This window comes from Dipodomys ordii, unplaced genomic scaffold, assembly GCF_000151885.1.
Source record: "Dipodomys ordii isolate 6190 unplaced genomic scaffold, Dord_2.0 Scaffold119, whole genome shotgun sequence".
Classification (NCBI taxonomy): Eukaryota; Metazoa; Chordata; class Mammalia; order Rodentia; family Heteromyidae; genus Dipodomys; species Dipodomys ordii.
Window position 1 is genome coordinate 1,264,010 of NW_012267335.1, and position 17,372 is coordinate 1,281,381.

The 17,372-nt window shown below is 42.3% G+C and overlaps 1 protein-coding gene across 1 annotated transcript in view; it reads right to left on the reverse strand.

The window, feature by feature from the left end:
• The window catches only part of Arhgap10 (Rho GTPase activating protein 10), a 206,891-nt gene that overhangs the window by 123,188 nt on the left and 66,331 nt on the right, over positions 1-17,372 (reverse strand). Inside the window, exons 5-6 of the mRNA XM_013029496.1 lie at positions 10,409-10,480; positions 63-164 (exon numbers count right to left, since the gene is read on the reverse strand). Coding sequence (XP_012884950.1) covers positions 63-164; positions 10,409-10,480 — 174 coding nt within the window. The remainder of the gene's footprint in view (positions 1-62; positions 165-10,408; positions 10,481-17,372) is intronic.

Genomic DNA, 17,372 nt, shown 5'->3' on the forward strand with positions numbered 1-17,372 from the left:
GAAGATGACGTTAAAACTTTTTTAATTCTGGAAACAAATTAAGAGACAAATAAAATGACTACCTCTTGCAAGTGAGAGTCTTTCTTTTTGGCTGATAGATTCAAATGCTTATCGATGAGACTGTAATTCTTTTCAGTCTCTTTGTCGAACTTCTTTTTTTCTTCCTACAAATAAAAAAAAACAGTAATGATTAAACAGAAAAATACTCACACTCATAGTTAATCCACTGGAAAGCTCAAAATATGAAAACTATCTGACAATAAGTCAAGTCCCACTCGGTGTGCTAGAACAACGAGGGGGGGCCAGCTGTGCCCAACAGCCTGGCCTGTCAGACACAGGCACAGGCGACTATGAGCAACACCACTCCCACCTTCCTTCCACGGGCTAGACCCCAACCCTTCCTACTTAGCCACATTAAAGACTAATGCTGTGCCAGGCACTAGCAGCTCACACTAGCTACTCCGGAGGAGCTGAGATCTGAGGACTGCAGTTCAAAGCCAGCCCAGGCATGAAAGGCCATGAGACTCTTATCTCCAATTAACTACCTAAAAACAGGAAGTGAACCAGGTACCAGTGGCTCATGTCTATAATCCTCGCTATTCAGGAGGCTGAGATCTGAGGATCTTGGTTCAAAGCCAGCCTAGGCAAGAAAGTCTGTGAGACTCTTTATCACCAATAAACTAGTCAGAAAATGTCAGAAGAGGCTCTGTAGATCAAGTGGTAGAGACTAGCCTTAAGCACAGAGAGGCTCAGGGAGTTCAAGCCCCAGGAACAGCAACACACACACACACACACACACACACAAACACACACACACCCCAAACAGAAGTGGAGTTGTAGCTCAAAGTGTTAAAGCACTAGCCTTGAACTAAAACTCAGGGACAGAGCCCAGGCCCTGAATTCAAGCCCCAGGACACTTTCTCTCTCTCTATCTCTCTCTCTCTCTCACACACACACACACACACACACACTCACACACACACATACGCACACAAACCCCTCATGCTGTGACTTACTTCCCACAAAAAGAAGCAAGGCTGAGTAATAAAACCCAGAACACTTAAGAAAAAAAACTTGAAATTCATTTAATATTAAGTTTTGTACTAGATTATTTTTAAAATCATAATAATCCTTATTAGGAAAAAAAAGGTCTTGGGGAAAATTCTTCCCAAAATGATCCATTATGAACCTACCTATCAGACTACCTGACCAGAAATGACCCTAACCTCGGAGCCCTCCCCTGCACTGCTGCCAACAGGAGTGGGAGCAGATACAGACAGGTCAACGGAAGCTGGCATCACGTTCCACACCAGCTCTGAGTGGGCTTGGTTAGCACGTGCCATCTAGATCTAGTATTTGCTTCACTTTCGCTAAAGAAGCCTTTTGCAAACACAAGAACTAAATCTTTTGAGCAGAGAATACAGACTGTCCCACTAAAAGCCACTGGCCAACCTGGCAGGTTAATAAGAACTCTTTTAACGAAAGAAAACGATTTTTTATTGTTATGATGGTTAATAAACATTCTTGAGCGTCGTTGAGAACTCTGTGTCCTCATGAGGTCAAACTACGCCATCAACCTCAAACTCACCCTGGCTCTACCACAGGCCCTTCCTATCTTCAAATTCTCTAGAGCAGAAATTAAAGAATGATTCCAGCCTTTTCTCGTGCACGTTTACCCTTTTTAGGCAGTGATTAAGCAAAGAATGTGAATTATACTCTCCTTTTCTCCCCCTGCAAGAGACTGCAAAGTGCTGGCTGTTCTGGGAACACACACCAAACACCCTCACTGGTCATCAGTCATCTGAAGACCAAAAGCTGCCAAATGCACAACTAAAATCAAAACAAAACAAAACACCTCACAGCCCACATCCTAAAATTTCTTATCAAAGATCAGAGTGTAAGCAAAATTACTATAAAAGCTAAAAATACTTCTCAAAAATATTAGTTGTGCAAAATTTCAAAAACATATTCTTTACAAATTTATAAACCGATTCTTAAATTTTATTAAAGGCTGAATGTTGGTAAAAGTGTAAATAAAGCTGAGCAATATTCTCCTGGAAGCTTAATCCAAATTAGCTTTGCTCAGGGTGAGAGCTAGGGTTGACACATGATTATAGAAAGGATTATAATATTTATCTCACTCCTCAGTGGAAAAGGTTAGGTGCTAAGTCTATCTGTGCAACCAAATTCATTTCCTAAAACCACACAGACCTATACTATGCGGAGATCAGAGATCAGATAATAGGAGGGAACAACATTCTATATTTTTCTGTCAAAACAGCGTAATAAAAATTATTCATGGATCTAAGCTTTTCTAGTCACTGGCAGTTACAAGTATATAAACCACAAATGAGATAAGAATATCTGCATAGTGTACAATTCTTGCAAGTAATGGTATCCTGTGAAGAGATTATGTTGGAGATAGAGCACTGTCTTCTAGGGTTACATAAACAAGCCATAGCCATGTGCAAGAATGCTTTACTGTTCATCTCTCTACCAAAAGACAAAGAAAGATCAGAGATCGTTTTAACGTTGACTCATTCTTAGAACCCCAGACTCTATACATACCTACATGAGGGAAAAGCACTAAGAAAGAGGTAGTTTTATTTTCATCCTGTTTACTTGACTGCCCTTCTTTTGTGTACACACAATACTTTATTTTTCCTCATGCCCTCAGTGTATTTTCTAACTTGCAATCATTCTTTTCATTGCCAGCTTAAACTCAAGGCCCTGAACTTCAGCTCAGCTTTCTTGCCCTACCATGTAAGCCACAGTTACACTTCCATTTTTGTAGTTAACTGGAGATAAGAGTCTCACGGACCTTCCTGATCAGGCTGGCTTTGAACTTGGAACCTCAAAGCTCAGCCTATGAGGAGCTAGGGTTACAGGTTTGATAATATTTTCCTGCTTTTCATTATTATGATCTTCATCAATAAACTAAAACAAATAAATACTCATTACCTGAGCATCTCTACTACTTTAAGACAGTGATAGTGTAAAGAGCCCATTAAGACTCAAGAGACCGTGGATCCCAGTGAGCATGCATTCCCTAAACATCAGTTGCTGGGGTCTAAGCAAAGAAATAGAACTTCCACATTCTTCTGCATTTACTGGAAGACTGATACAAAACCCTATCAGGAACAGCAAAGTTCACTGTCTTCCTGCCTAGTACTGAGCCTAGAACCCAGAGAACGTATTTTTACTTGTTTATCCATTTGAATCACAGAAAGAGACAAAGGAAAGAATGAAATGAACCTCAGTAGACAAAACCCCCAACATGTAAATTGGCATGTGGGTAAAATGACCCCCAACATGCTTAGCAATAGCCCACATGTAAATTAGCATGTGGGTAAAATGAAAGAAAATGATGAAATCAAAGCTTTGTGAAGAAAAAAATTCAGTCAAAAAAAACCTACACTCACCAATTAGAATAGAAACACATTTGTGTGTACGTGCTACAATGCTGTACAAATGTGACAGTGTTTTGTTCTGGCATCTTAAGACATGGATAGTTATTCCTCAGGCATTTGGAATGTCATTACAGAATATTATTCTGCTTCTTGGTGCTCAGATGACTTCTTGGGCTGAAATTATAGAAATTTCAAGAGATTGTAGTCAAGCAGCAATCAAAAATTAAGCATTTGGGGGGCTGGGAATGTGCCTTAGTGGTAGAGTACTTGCCTAGCATGCATGAAGCTCTGGGTTCAATTCCTCAGTACCAAACAAACAGAAAAAGCCAGAAATGGTGCTGTGGCTCGAGTGGTAGAGCGCTAGCCTTGAGCAAAAGAAGCTCAGGGACAGTACCCTACCAAAAAATAAAAAATTATTCATTTTCTTTCCCACACTATATCATAGAAAATATAGAATACAAATCGTCCAGTATAATCCAGGAAGTTCTATCAAAGATCAAACTTTTTCTACAATGTCAAAATGTTGATGGATCAAACACCAGTTACAATGCAGGCTAGGTCATAATGCAATAGGTAGGGTTGAGTAGAAAGGGGACCTATTTCAGACAGGTGGGGAGTGTGGCGAGTGCAGGCTACGCAGCCCTGCAGCCCTGAGAGGGGAAGACAGCTCCAACGTCCCCACAGCCTCGCGGAGAGCCGACTGCACACCCACAGCCCTGCTGACTCCTGCAACAGCCAGGGGGAGGTGGGAACCCAGGACGTTTTACATGATGGTGATTGCAAATGTCTGTAAAACTTTAGCAAAATGAGTAAACCAAACAAAATATATGTTTACAGAGTAAGCTCACAGGAAGATAGCTTATGGTGTTATAAAACTTCATGTTAAAAAAAATAGTAAAAATGAGGTAATACTTAAACCGGGCGCTGGTGGCTCACACCTATAATCCCAGCTACTCAGGCGGATGAGATCTAAGGATCTCGGTTTGAAGCCAGCATGCTCAAGAAAGTCTAGGAGACTCTTACCTTAAATTAATCACAGAAAACGCTTGAGTGATTCAGAGCTAACCTTGAGCAAAAGGAGTTTAGGGACAGCACCCAGGCCCAGAGTTCAAGGCTAAGGACCGCCCCCCCCTCCAGAGAGAGAGACAGAGAGACAGAGAATACTCAAAAAGCTGGATTATATGTAGATATATAGATATACATCTATACATAATGGTGTCATTAAAAATCACTGGGTTAAAAATAAAAATTCAATCAATGACATTGGTACATGAGAAAGAGAAAAGAAAGCCCTACTTCATTTCAAAATTAGTTCCAGATGGACTAGAAGAGTCACCAGTAAAAAATGAAACAATAATAAAGAGAATTAGTCTCATCAGATCTCAGAATAAGACAAGGATCTTGGAATGGTAGAAGCCAGGACCTTTTAGACACCAAAAAGTACACACAAGACGCAGCCTAACAGGACAAACAAGGTAGGGGAAAAGGCAACCTGCGTGTCAGGAGAGAAGTGAACGTTCTTAATCCATAAAGCACGGGGTTTTACTAAGTAATTCTTTGCACAAAGCACACGGCATTATTTCCATAAAAAGACAAGAAACAAAAAATTCCTAGCAGTTTGAATATTTAACTATGAACTGCCCATTTTTCTCAAAGGTACTAGAATTTTTTGCTTTAGTTAGGAAAGGGGAAAACTTTTTTTAAATAGACTTTAAGATGACTTTAACATTTGTTTCCCCCTCTTACCAATTTCCTAGGAAGAAAAAGTGAAAAGGTTTAGTTAGACTCAAGGTGTGAACATCAAGTGACATTCAGTGTTCATCTGTAGATCCTCAGAACGTTCTCAGGGAACCCAACTCCTCCCTTTTTATTTAAAGACACGAGAAACAAGGCCCATACAGCAAGTCCAAAGCACTTGGGACACCGTTTAAAACACAATCCTGTATGTCCAAACCAATCAGTGTTGTCATCTCTAATGGACAAACCCATTACGGACAGAACTTTTCCCCCACTCCGGTAGGGGGCACAGTCTCCTTTCGCTCCTACACTTGAGGTCTTCAACTCCTGCCTGGTATTCCAACAACCACACCCACCTCTCCCTCTGGCCTCCCCAGGGCTTTCTAAAGATGAGAATTTAGCTTTGCTTCCCAGAAAACGGAGCACGTGACTCCACTTTCAGCCTATGCCCAAGAGGCACTGGGGGACACAGAGAACACTCACCGCCACCACATCACGCAAAGAGCAAACTGCTTTAAGGCACCTGTCCAGTCCCTCAGCATTATGGGACCAAACGGATCATTAAGCCACTTGTGCTCTGTGATCACAGAGTGCAGAGTGGACAAAAACCTGAGCAATTCTCGGGTGGTGAGCCATGAATGGAGAAATAAAATAATTACCAAGATGCATGCCAAGCTGCGTAACTAGACAAATATCAGCAAATTCTTAATTCTTATAAAAACTTTCTAAGGCAGATTCACTGGTCCCATGTTACCAGCCAGGAAATTTAGGCTTAGAGGCAGTAAATAATTTGTCCCAAATCACACAGTCATCAAGGCTCTGAAAGAGGGCAAAAGCCAACCACAATCACATCTTCCTGAAAGCTCTCCTCTGCTAGTTTGCCTCAAACTTCTCCAGATCACAGTCTCCAGAATAGAATACAATTATATAGGCAAGCCACCGCACCACTTTCCCTGCCCCCAGTGGAATGTTACTTTTTAGTAAAAGTTTATTTATTAAAGCCAGAGGAGGTGGCTCAAGCTGTAATCCTAGATACCTAGGAGGGAGAGATCATGATTCAAGACCAACCAGGGCATATAAGTTCACCAGACTCCATTTTAACCAAGGCTAGCTATTGCTAGTTTATTTCTTAGACATAATACAAAAGAAGTCTGGGTTGAAAAGTCTGGTGATAGAAGTAAGGTGATACATAATTATATATGAGTTGAGCTTTTTCTTCAACCAGAACAGATATGTCTAAAAAGCAATTTTAAATGTTCCACTATACCTGTTAGGTCATATTCGGTGCATTTTTTGTGTATGTATCTATTTGTTGGTACTGAAGTCTGAACTCAATGCCTTAAGCTTGCTAGATAGGTGCTCTGCCATTTGAAACCCACCTCAAATCCTCTTAAGTTCTTTTTCAGACAGAATCTCACCTTTTTTGCTGTTGTTGTTGTTAGTCATAAGGCCTGAACTCTGGGCCTGGGCGCTGTCCCTCAGCTTTTCAGCTCAAAGTTAGCGCTCTACCGCTTAAGCCACAGTGCCACTTCCCTCTTTTTCTGCTTATGTGGTGCTGAGGAATCGAACCCAGGGCCTCATGCATGCAAAGCAAGCGCTCTACCACTGAGCCACCTTCCCAGCCCCGAGAATCTCACTTATTTATTTATTTATGGCTTAGGGCTAGCCTCCTAACTGATTCCCAAGTAGCTGGGATCATAGGGGTATGCCACCATACTCAGCTTAGTGACTCAGAAAGGGATCTTGCTAACCTTTTGCCCAGGCTGGTCCTTCCTATCTCAGCCCTCCAGAGCAGCTGGGATTAAGAGACCAGAGTCATGGCACGCAGCTTATGTGGTTGGTGCATATTTGCTTTCTGTGGCTAACTCAGCCTCTAAGGAGTAACGGTTGTATGCGTGTTGTGTGACAATGGGAAATAATGTCAACCTCCCCAGGATGAGAAAGAAGGGGGGAAGGGGGGATGTCAGAAACAACGCAGGCCTCAAAGAAATCTCCACACAGCAGGGTGGCACCATACAGAACATCGTGTGTCCAGTGATGGCAAATAGTGTTTACAGAGAGATGAGAGGCCGGCATGCACAGAGGGAAAGGCAGCAGCATCTACCAATCAGAGAGAGGTAGGGGATGGACCAAGCAGATGTGACTCAAAAAGGGCATCTTCCAACAGATCAAGGAGAGTGCTATGGGTTGTTTTTTTTTTAATCCACTTTATGCAAACTACCTAGCCGCTTAGATCACAACTAACCATACAACTGGGCTTCTGGAAATGGACAAAGGGAGAACTGAGAGAGCTTCTGTAGAAAGGCAAAGGAGCTGGGGGAAAAAGGAGAAGAAGAAGGAGAAGATAAAAATGTTACCAGTGGTAGCTGAAAATTCTCATACTGTCAGTTTTTCCTTCTTTTCTAATACTTTCTTTTTTAAATCTTCACATGAAAATTGTTTTACACTGTTTTTCAAAATGCTCTTTAAGAGAGTAAAGTTCTTTTTAAGTATCGCATGTTAATAGTGTGTGCTTGCAAATAGGACTGGATATTTAAGAAGCACAGAGAAAATAAATATCCAAACTCTCGTTTCTTACAGAAATATCAAGTACATTATTTACTAGACACACACTCTATATTAAGACAGGGTGGAGGATGGCAGAAAATAAATAAAGCACAGACTTTTACATGTGTGTATGTGTTGTTGCTACTGTACTTGGGTTTGAGCTCAAGGCTTCACACTTGCTAGGCAGGCACTCAACCACTTGAAGCAATATACCATACCTTTTTGCAACTATTTTTTGCAGGGATGGTACTGGGGTTTTTAATTCAGTACCTCAAAATTGCTAGGCAGGTGCTCTAACAACTATCTAATGGAAAAGAGAGATGTTTGCATATTGTGACATAATACAGATAATCTAATCCACTTACTCTAACATTTATTTTGATGTATGAGGAACATAATTTTAAAAAAGGCATCTAGCTGGGTGCCAGGGGCTCATGTATGTAATCCTAACTCCTTTGATTGTTGAAAAGAGGAGATCAGCAGTTTTAGGCCAGCCCATGCAGAAAAGATGGAAGACTTCTTCTGCACAGAAAAAAGCTGGACATGCACCTGTAATACCACTCATAATAGAAAGTAGGTGATTCAGGGTCAGGCATGTGCCCAGGTTGGAAGGGAGACCTTATTCTAAATACTAAAAGTGGAAATCAAGGTTGGAGGCATGGTTCAGAGGTACTGTACCAGGCTAGCAACTCAAACCCCAGTACTTAAAAAGAAAAAAAAGTTCCAGTGTCTCATATTTGTAAATCATAACTATTTAGGAGGTGGAGATTAGAGGATCACGGTTTGAAGAAGCCAGCCTTGACAGATAAGTCTGAATATTGTATTGCAAGTTAACCAGCAAAATGCCAGGCTGGAGAGATGGCTCAAGTGGTAGAGCCAACCAAGACAAGCCAATCAAAACTCAAGGCCCTTGAATTCAAGCCTTGATACCTGGATCCACAAGGTGAAAGCAACGGTTCGTACGACAGTCTTCGGATCTACTGCACTGAACCAGAGTGTGGGATAAAGCATTCATAAACTTGAAGGCACAAAAGCAATAAAGACACCACAAAATCAGACACTGACATAGAATCTGACCACTGGACAGACCAAGGCCCAGACTAAAATACCAAAATCATTTCTCATTTGAAAACGACAATTTATTTGGCTAACAAACATAAAAGTAACCATAACAGTAGATTCTAGGTTAAGTGTGAGGATAGGAAGGAGTTACTAGGAAGTTCTACTAAAGGCTACCGTTAAGGCAGGAATATATAAAAACAAGCAGTGTAGGTGTGAAATAAAAAGATCTATGTATTAAACTGCATTCACTTTTCAATCAATAATGCAATCTCTGCCCTTCCCCACCAGGATCCAAATGAAGTAAGAAATTAATATTGTATTCATACAGTACCTGCCAAGAAAACATTGAAACATGTGCCTATACGCGTTCAAGCTCTGAAACAGCTTAAGGAGCTACAATCATAAAACTTCAAAACAGAGTGGTGAGGTCCACTCTGATTTATAGAGAAAGCCAGAAATTTCCCTGAGGCCACAGAGGTAGCATGTTCTGCTGTAAAACCAGAGCCAGTGCAGCTACCACAGCTGGGCAGATGTGGAGGGAAGGGAGTGAGGCTTCAGGCTGACACCCACCAACACATGCACCACCATCAACCTCCACACCGTCGTTCATTACAATACTAAAACATTACACCAAGCAGGAAGTGCCAAGTCCTACAGCTAATGGCTTAAAGGAGAATGGATTCTGGAAATCACAACCAAAAAGCTGGAACGCTTTGGACCCATCTGTGTAGTTACTAGTTACAGCTCTTGAGACCACAAAGTTTATTGGTACCAAGGGATTTTAGCAGTTTCTTTTAGGAAGGAAAAGAGAAAGAACCTCATTTCCCAGGCATGTAGGGGGAGAAAGTTACAAATTTCATCTAAAAACTCTCTTCCCTAAACTCCTGTTTTTATTCTCTTCTCCTTGGGCCAAGCCAAAGACTGTCAACACCACACTAATGTGACTTATTCTCCCCTACTTACGTAGAAAAGGTTCAGGAAAGAGTGCTAGAAACTTGGATCATTCCAAAGCTCAGACCATAAACTTCAGAAGCTGCTAAATATACCCCAGGCTCCTGTGGCAAAGTTGCGCTATTATTCCCGGAAATCCTGGCTAAATCGCAGACCCTTGAGTGAAAGGCTAGGGGTTTCTTTTCTCTGAATATTCTAGCACAATACAAAACAATACACTATATAGAACAACAATGGCACATAGAAGCTCAGTAAATCTTTCTCAAATGGAAGGAAATTTCATCTCAATCCCATTCTTCCTAATTTCAACAGCACCCTGATGTCTCTCATGTTAAGCCTAGAATGTCACACTCTGGCATAAGGCAGAGATATCCAGCGAAGTGAACCACCCTCCCAACAGCGATCAGACCCCTCAAATCCTGGTAAATACGGTAAATACGATGCTCGTTTATAGTTATTTATTTAAACTCTACATGGAAAGGTCTAGCCAAGAAGATTACTCGTGGTTTTACTACCCGATCCAGGTGCTTTTGTTTTTCTGTTTTCAATTTCATCTCCCCAAAGGGGACGAGGCACATTGCAAACACACAACAACAGATGGCTGCCCCCAGCATCTCCATCGAAGCTGCCAAGAGTGAATAAAGCGTACCCAGACGTGGCAGTGTGTTCTGCTGACAAGGGTGTGCAAATGAAACACAAACCTTTACTGCTCCAAGTTGCTCTTTTCTGAATTTTTCCAAGGGTTTAATCAGGGTTTCCGTTACACTTAACGCCTAGAGAACGAGAGTGACAACAGAGAGCACAGCGTTAGGATTCCAGAAAAGGAAAAAAGAAAAAAAAATAATAAGCACCTCATTTTCCTCTCCCACCCCCACCCAGAAATAAAACGAACAACAGATTTATCTCTCCTTGCCAATGCACCAATTAAAACACTTCACTGCTTACTAAAGCTCTAGAACTTGGTAAATATTTTGGAGGAAGAGGAGGCGGGGCAGCTGGCCAAGGCACCACAGCCAGCTCCCCTGTGAAAGAGCACTGGGGTTGTCTTTAAGCAACAAAGGGTCTATCACATTCACCAACAGAACACTTCTGTTTGGGGCCTTTTTGTTCCACCTCCTCCTCAGACATTTAAAAGTCAATTACATTCCTTTATTGGTAATCAGACTACATTAAGAAAAAGACTAGGATTGTGGTTACCCTTTTAAACTAAGGACTTTGCCCCTCCATGCGGCAAATTCCTCCTAAGGATATAAGGTACAAAAGCAAGGAAAGGTCAGTCACTGGAAGCTCCAAAGTACTAGGGTGTGCTGGCAAAGACCACAGCATGGAGGGGAGACAGGACAGGGTCTCTGGCAAATTTCAACCACAACTGTGTTTACTACATACACTGGAAATCTTCTGCCAGATGCCAATAGTTCACATCTGTAATCCTAGCTATTCAGGAGGCTGAGCTCTGAGGATCATGATTCAAAACCAGCCCAGACAGAAAATCCATGAGACTCTTATCAATTATTAACCACCAAAAACCTAGACATGAAGCTCAGGGACAATGTCCATACCCTAAGTTCAGGCACCAGAACCTCACAGAAGGAAAAAAATAAAATAAAAAGGAGATTAACACTAGGCAAAGCTTTCTCAGCTTTGATTTGCAAGGGATCCGAAATATGCAGATTTGTGTGGGTGGGGCTCAAAATATAAGAATGTATATTCCATTTTTTTTAACAAAGCCTTCAGAATAGCTCCTCTCCCCCTTAAAGTCTAAGCTTAAAAGTAGAAGGAAAAAAAAAAGGTTAGACGATTCAGAAAGAAATACGCTAGGATCAACTCCAGGCTTCCCCTCCTTGTAGGCAAGTGCACTACCAGCAAGCTGTATCCCAACCCTTAGGAAAGGATGCTTAATTAAACCAAATGATTCCTTACCATGTGTCACTCTAACAGGCATTGCTCACACTGTAAAGCAGTGAACACTGAAAATAAGCGACTGTGCCTGTGGGCAAGATGCTTGGAGTTTGCACCCCCTTCCCGCAGGGCCACTTGGAAAACGTGTTATTCAGCTGAGGCCACAGTAACAAGTAGACAGAGGAAAGGGATCACGTTCAAACTATGCTCATTTTATCCTCTCTACTCCCTGTGAGACCGCATGACCTACAGTAGCAAACCAGAGTCTCACATACTACAGAACAGGGCAGGACACCCCAACAACACAAGGTCTCGTACATGAAGACAAGCATGTGTCATCTCCAAACCTTCTAGATGTGGCTCTAGCCTACTCCTGTTAGCAAACACACCGACACGTGAACATCTTCCAGAGAGGTTGGGAGCTCAGAAATAAAGTTGGCTCAGTGTGACTCCCAGGCACAAAGGAGGCTGATAGCTGCTCCAAGTCACCGAATACAGGGTCAAGGACTCAAAAAAGCCACACAAGTCTGGGACCATGTTTAAGCACCATACATGGTACACAGCAATGAAAGTGCCAAAGGGTATTTCGCTATTCAAAACAGCTCTTAACAAGCTCTGTTTTAAGAGATAAGTGTTGGCAAGCATCTGAAGTGCCAGGTGATGAGGAAATGAGAACATAACAGAACCCAGCCACCTCCCCTCACGGACCTTACTGTTAGTAGCAGAAACACAGTGGGCATTTCTAATACCACCTCCAGAAAGGAAAGGTAGGGCTCCGGGGAGGAATTTTGTGAGAGCAGGCAGGAGGAGGAACATGCTCAATAAGAACTGCATCAAAGCACTGATGGAGAACCAAAAAAGGAGAAGCTCCGGGGAAGGTAGTACTAAAGCCAGGAGACGCTGTCTCCAGCCTGACAGCAGAGGCAAAGAAACAAAGTGAGAGGAATTCATTATAGCAAACATCAAATCGAAATACAGCTGGGAGCCGGGTGCAGGCGGCTCACGCCTGTAATCCTAGCTACTCAGGAAGCTGAGATCTGAGAATTGTGGTTCAAAGCCAGCCCAGGTAGGAATGTCCGTGAGACTCTTATCTCCAAAAAACGGAAGTGGCACTGTGGCTCAAGTGGTAGAGCACTCACCTTGAGCTGAAGAGCTGTCCCTCAGCTAATAGACCCTTGAAGGGTCTATTAGGACTCAAGCCTCTCCTACTTTTGCTTTCCAGTTACCAGGTCCAGAGTTATCCAGGCCCAGAGTTCAAGACCCATGACCAACAAAAAAAGGAAAAGGAAGAAAGAAATACAGGTGGGCAGAAGGAGCAGTGAAGGGAATAGAAAGGAATGCGTGATGGAGGGGAACCAGAATATCCTAGGCCAGATAGAAGACAAAGGCCTGGAGACAGGTTGCATTCTATTTTGGGTTTGATAGAAGGTAACAAGAACTCTTAAAGGGGAAACTGACATAATGATGCATAGAGCTTTTAAAGATTACTCTAGCTGCTCAAAAAGAAAAGAGGTTAGAGCTGGGAAGGTGGCTCAGTGGTAGAGTGCTTGCCTTGCAAGCACCACATAAGCAAAAAGAAAAAACCGGAAGTGGCACTGCGACTCAAGTGGTAGAGTGCTAGCCTTGAGCTGAAGAGCTGAGGGACAGCACCCAAGCCCAGAGTTCAGGCCCCACTGCTGGACCAAAAAAAAAAAAAAAAAAGAAAAGAAAAGAGGTTAGAGGTTCAGAAAACTGAAAGAAGAAACTCTTATTGGAAGCTTCCAGCATGGCATGGGCAGGGGAAAGGAGTGAAAACAGAAATGAAGAGAAGTAGATATACTTTAGGTTGATCTATTTAAGTTTGCAAATGGACTGGAAGTGATGGGTAAAAGACCGATGTAGAGATGGTGGAGATTCCTAAAAGCACTCTGGATTTCCAGGTGAGCTAGTGCCTACATAAGAATATTGTCATGGCATGGGTTGCAAATATAGTTACAGGCCTGTGGCACTACTGAGGGGTGACAGGAACTCTGGGAAGTGGGGCCAGACTGGATGAAGTTAGCACATGGGGGAGGGGGAGGGACTGGCCCTTGAAGGGTCTATTAGGACTCAAGCCTCTCCTCCTTTTGCTTTCCAGTTACCACAGGTGAGCAGCTGTTCAGGCCCCAAAGCAATAGAGCCAAGAGACCATGGCCTGAAACATCCACAAGATGGTAAAATATGTGAACAGGTTATTGGATGAATGAGGACGGTTAGCCGTGTGAGCTTCAGGGAAGTCAAAAGAAGAGATGAGGGGGCTGGGAAGGTGGCTCAGTGGTAGAGTGCTTGCCTTGCATGCATGAGGCCCTGGGTTCGATTCCTCAGCACCACATAAACAGAAAAGGCCGGAAATGGCTCAAGTGGTAGAGCACTAACCTTGAGCTGAAGAGCTGACAGAGCCCAGGCCCAGAGTTCAAGACCCACGACCAACCAAAAAAAAAAAAAGAGAGAGATGAAACATTTGCAATATCCATGGAAAGGTGGAAAAGAAGGCCAGCGGGGAGTCCGGTGAAAGCTGGAGGCTGAGAAGAAGATTCAGGGGGAACAACTTCCCTGAGGGAGGGGAATCACCGCAGGGTAAGGAACAGTTCAGGGAGGACTGCTGAAGGCGTGGGAGGCAGCGGAAGAGCTGCGTGTTTATAAGATGGGAGAGGAGTGTGTAATGGTTTGAACACTAAAATGTGGGAAGCGAGGGGAATGCCGCCCATGCACGGAGACTTCATGTTAAGTACAAAGCAAGGCCAATGTCAGAGAATCTAGGCTTCAGGAAAAATTTAAAGAGGAAGGGGAATGAAGGAAAGAATCACCAGAGAACCTAGAAAGTTCCTGGACAGGGATAAAAGTCTCATTAGAGAGATGAGTCAGGATTGCCATTTGCTTTGCATGGGATTTTCTCCATCAATGAAGGGAGAAGGTAGAGGTGAGGATTACCTCGGATGAGAGCATTTCCCAGACGAAAACACATCAGCAGACATGACCAGACATGTGCGGCGCTGGTGAACTGCACAGATCCTTAGGTATAAAGGAAGAAACTCCTAGGGAAGAGAAGGTATCAAGACAAAGTTCTTGTAGAGCTGAGCCTGGAACCAGGGGAAAGAGTTCTCCAGGCATAGACTTAAGAGTCAAATCAAGGCCCTCTGTGCAGAGAAGGGAAAATAGCAATTTCAGGGTCTAGAATTACAAGCAGTTCGGTGTCAAAGAAGCAAGAGAGAAAGTGAGGGAGGATCACAGGAGGAGGCTACAGAGGTCAAACGGCCTCTTCTAGCTGTTTCCATGGGACCTCAGAAACACTCAAAATATGCTAGATGCCAGCACCCATTCATGCTAGCATGAGTAATATGGACACACGAAAACCTAAAATGAGAGTTTAAATCCTATACTTTGGAGGAAACACATTCCTTCACACAAACAACAGACCCAGAGATCACACACGAGCAATTTCAGGTCACTAAATTCATTCTTCACTTGGAGATTTCACTGGAGAGACTATTTATTTGCCTTACCTCAGAGGACAAACACTAGCCTAGGAAGAGATTCTAAGGGTCTCACTCTCTTGCTGTCTACAAGTCAAAATATTAACTTCCAAACAAGGGAAGAAGTAAGAGGGGACAATATATCCACTCCTCCAGCTAAAACATTTTAATTAAAAATATTTTTTAAAGCTCCAAAATCATTATAGCTTTCCTTTCTTAAAAAAGTCTGTTTTGTAACTCTGGAACAGAGCCTAAAAGATTCTATTTAAGAACAAAATAACGAAGCAGCCACTAAGTGTTTTTGATAAGGCAATGTTGGCTGAGCAACAAGAATTGTTTTCTTCTTTTCCTCAAAATAGAATGAAGAGACCCAATGGAATCTTCAGTTCCTTTTACAATTTCACAGAAATATTATACACTGTTTGTTAATAGTGTTCCTGTGGTAAGTCTTTTAAAATCAGATTTTGAAAGAGCAGATACAGAATGTAACTTTATAACCACACATTAAAAAATTATATAGCCATATTCTTCCCATTAAATACTTGCAAAAGAAAAATCCCAAATTCCTTTGCTTATAAGCCTTGGAAGGAGTTCTGGGTAGTCTTTCTCTGAATCAAACATAAAACCTGCTCAACAAACTGCTCTCTCCCTAGTGCAGAAGACAGTGGTTTTTTTCCTATAAAAGGCCAAATGACAATTTGCTACATGAGGCCTCAAGTCCACTACGGTAACACAGAGCAGCCATACTTAGTATAAGAAGAAATGGGCACAGCAATGCTCCCATAAAACTGAATAAACACAGAAGCAAGGTAGAGTCTGGCCCCGGGGTCACAGGTTACCAAACACTAGCTGAATTGCCTTGAGTTATCACAGCAGAAAGGTTCTGCTTACTTTTGTCTTCTACTTTTGCAGAGAACGTATTTCATACATTTGCAGCTGACCAAAGAGGATGAGGGAAAGCAGAAAGTTGGAGAGAATCACAGTTCCTGTAGTTCTCGCACTGAAAAGAGGGACTTGAAGAATGGTGGCCTGGAGTTTGCCGCTATGGGCAAGCCGCTGGGCGTTGGTGTTGAAACTGCTCGTCAGCAGGATGTCTTAACAGTTTAGAAATGGGGTTGGATTTAGTCATGAGTCTGAAGCTCCTAAACTTTTTAGTTGACTGAAAGTTCAGCATGAGTGAGAAGAACCACTTCCAGAAGAAAATGAACACATACCCAGATTATCCAGACTGCTCAAATGTACACAAGAGAGCATCATCAGATCAGAATTCATCCAATAGTAAGGTGAACCCATTTCAAAGAGACATTTCTAACTAGGGTAAAGAAAGCAATGTGATCAGAATGGTAAAAGATTTAGAAGGCAGAGGAAATAAAACCAAGTACTTAGTGGGAATAGAGAAGAGAACCTTTAGAAAAAATTGTCTTTAAATACCTAAGTATAATGTGAGAGAAGAAAAAAAATCATTTTGATTTGTTCAAAGTAGGCAAAAACATATCCAACCAGCAGAAACTTCAAAGCTGATTTGGATCCACTGCAACAGAGGGGCTGGGAAGGTGGCTTAGTACTAGAGTGCTTGCTTAGCATGCATGACGTTCTGGGTTCGATTCCTCAGTTCCACATGAATAGAAAAGGCCAGAAGTAATGCTGTGGCTCAAGTGGTAGAGTGTTAGCCTTGAGCAAAAGAAGCTGAGGGACAGTGCCCAGGCCCTGAGTTCAAGTCCCAGGACTGGCAAAAAAAGAAAGAAAGAAAGAAAGAACTATAACAGATAGGCTAAGTTCCAGGACCTAACATCTATAATCCTAGCTACTCAAAAGGCTGAGAGTTGAGGATCGCAGTTTGAAGTTAGCCTGGGCAGCAAAGTCTGTAATACACTTACTTCCAATAAACTACTAAAAAAAAAAAAAAAAAAAAAAGCCAGAGGTGGAACTGTGGCTCAACTGGTAGAGTGTCAGCCTTAAGCAAAAGCAGCTCAGGGATGGCATCTTGGCCCTTAGTTCAAGCACTAGGACCAGCACCAAAAACATAAGAATTTCCTCCGCGCTGGAGATCAAAGACAAAGTTGTGATGATAGAAATTATAAAAGAGGTCTTTGGGCCAGATACCACATTCAATAAAAATAAAACAAAGTATGTGTAGTTACATCCTGTGTTGTCAGCCTAGGTAAAACAGCCAATAGGTTAGTCAGTACTGAGTTGATCGTTTCAAATTACTATATACCAAGGACAGGACTGACTAAGGAGACAGAGGGATTCTGTCCATTCTTCATGGCCCTTA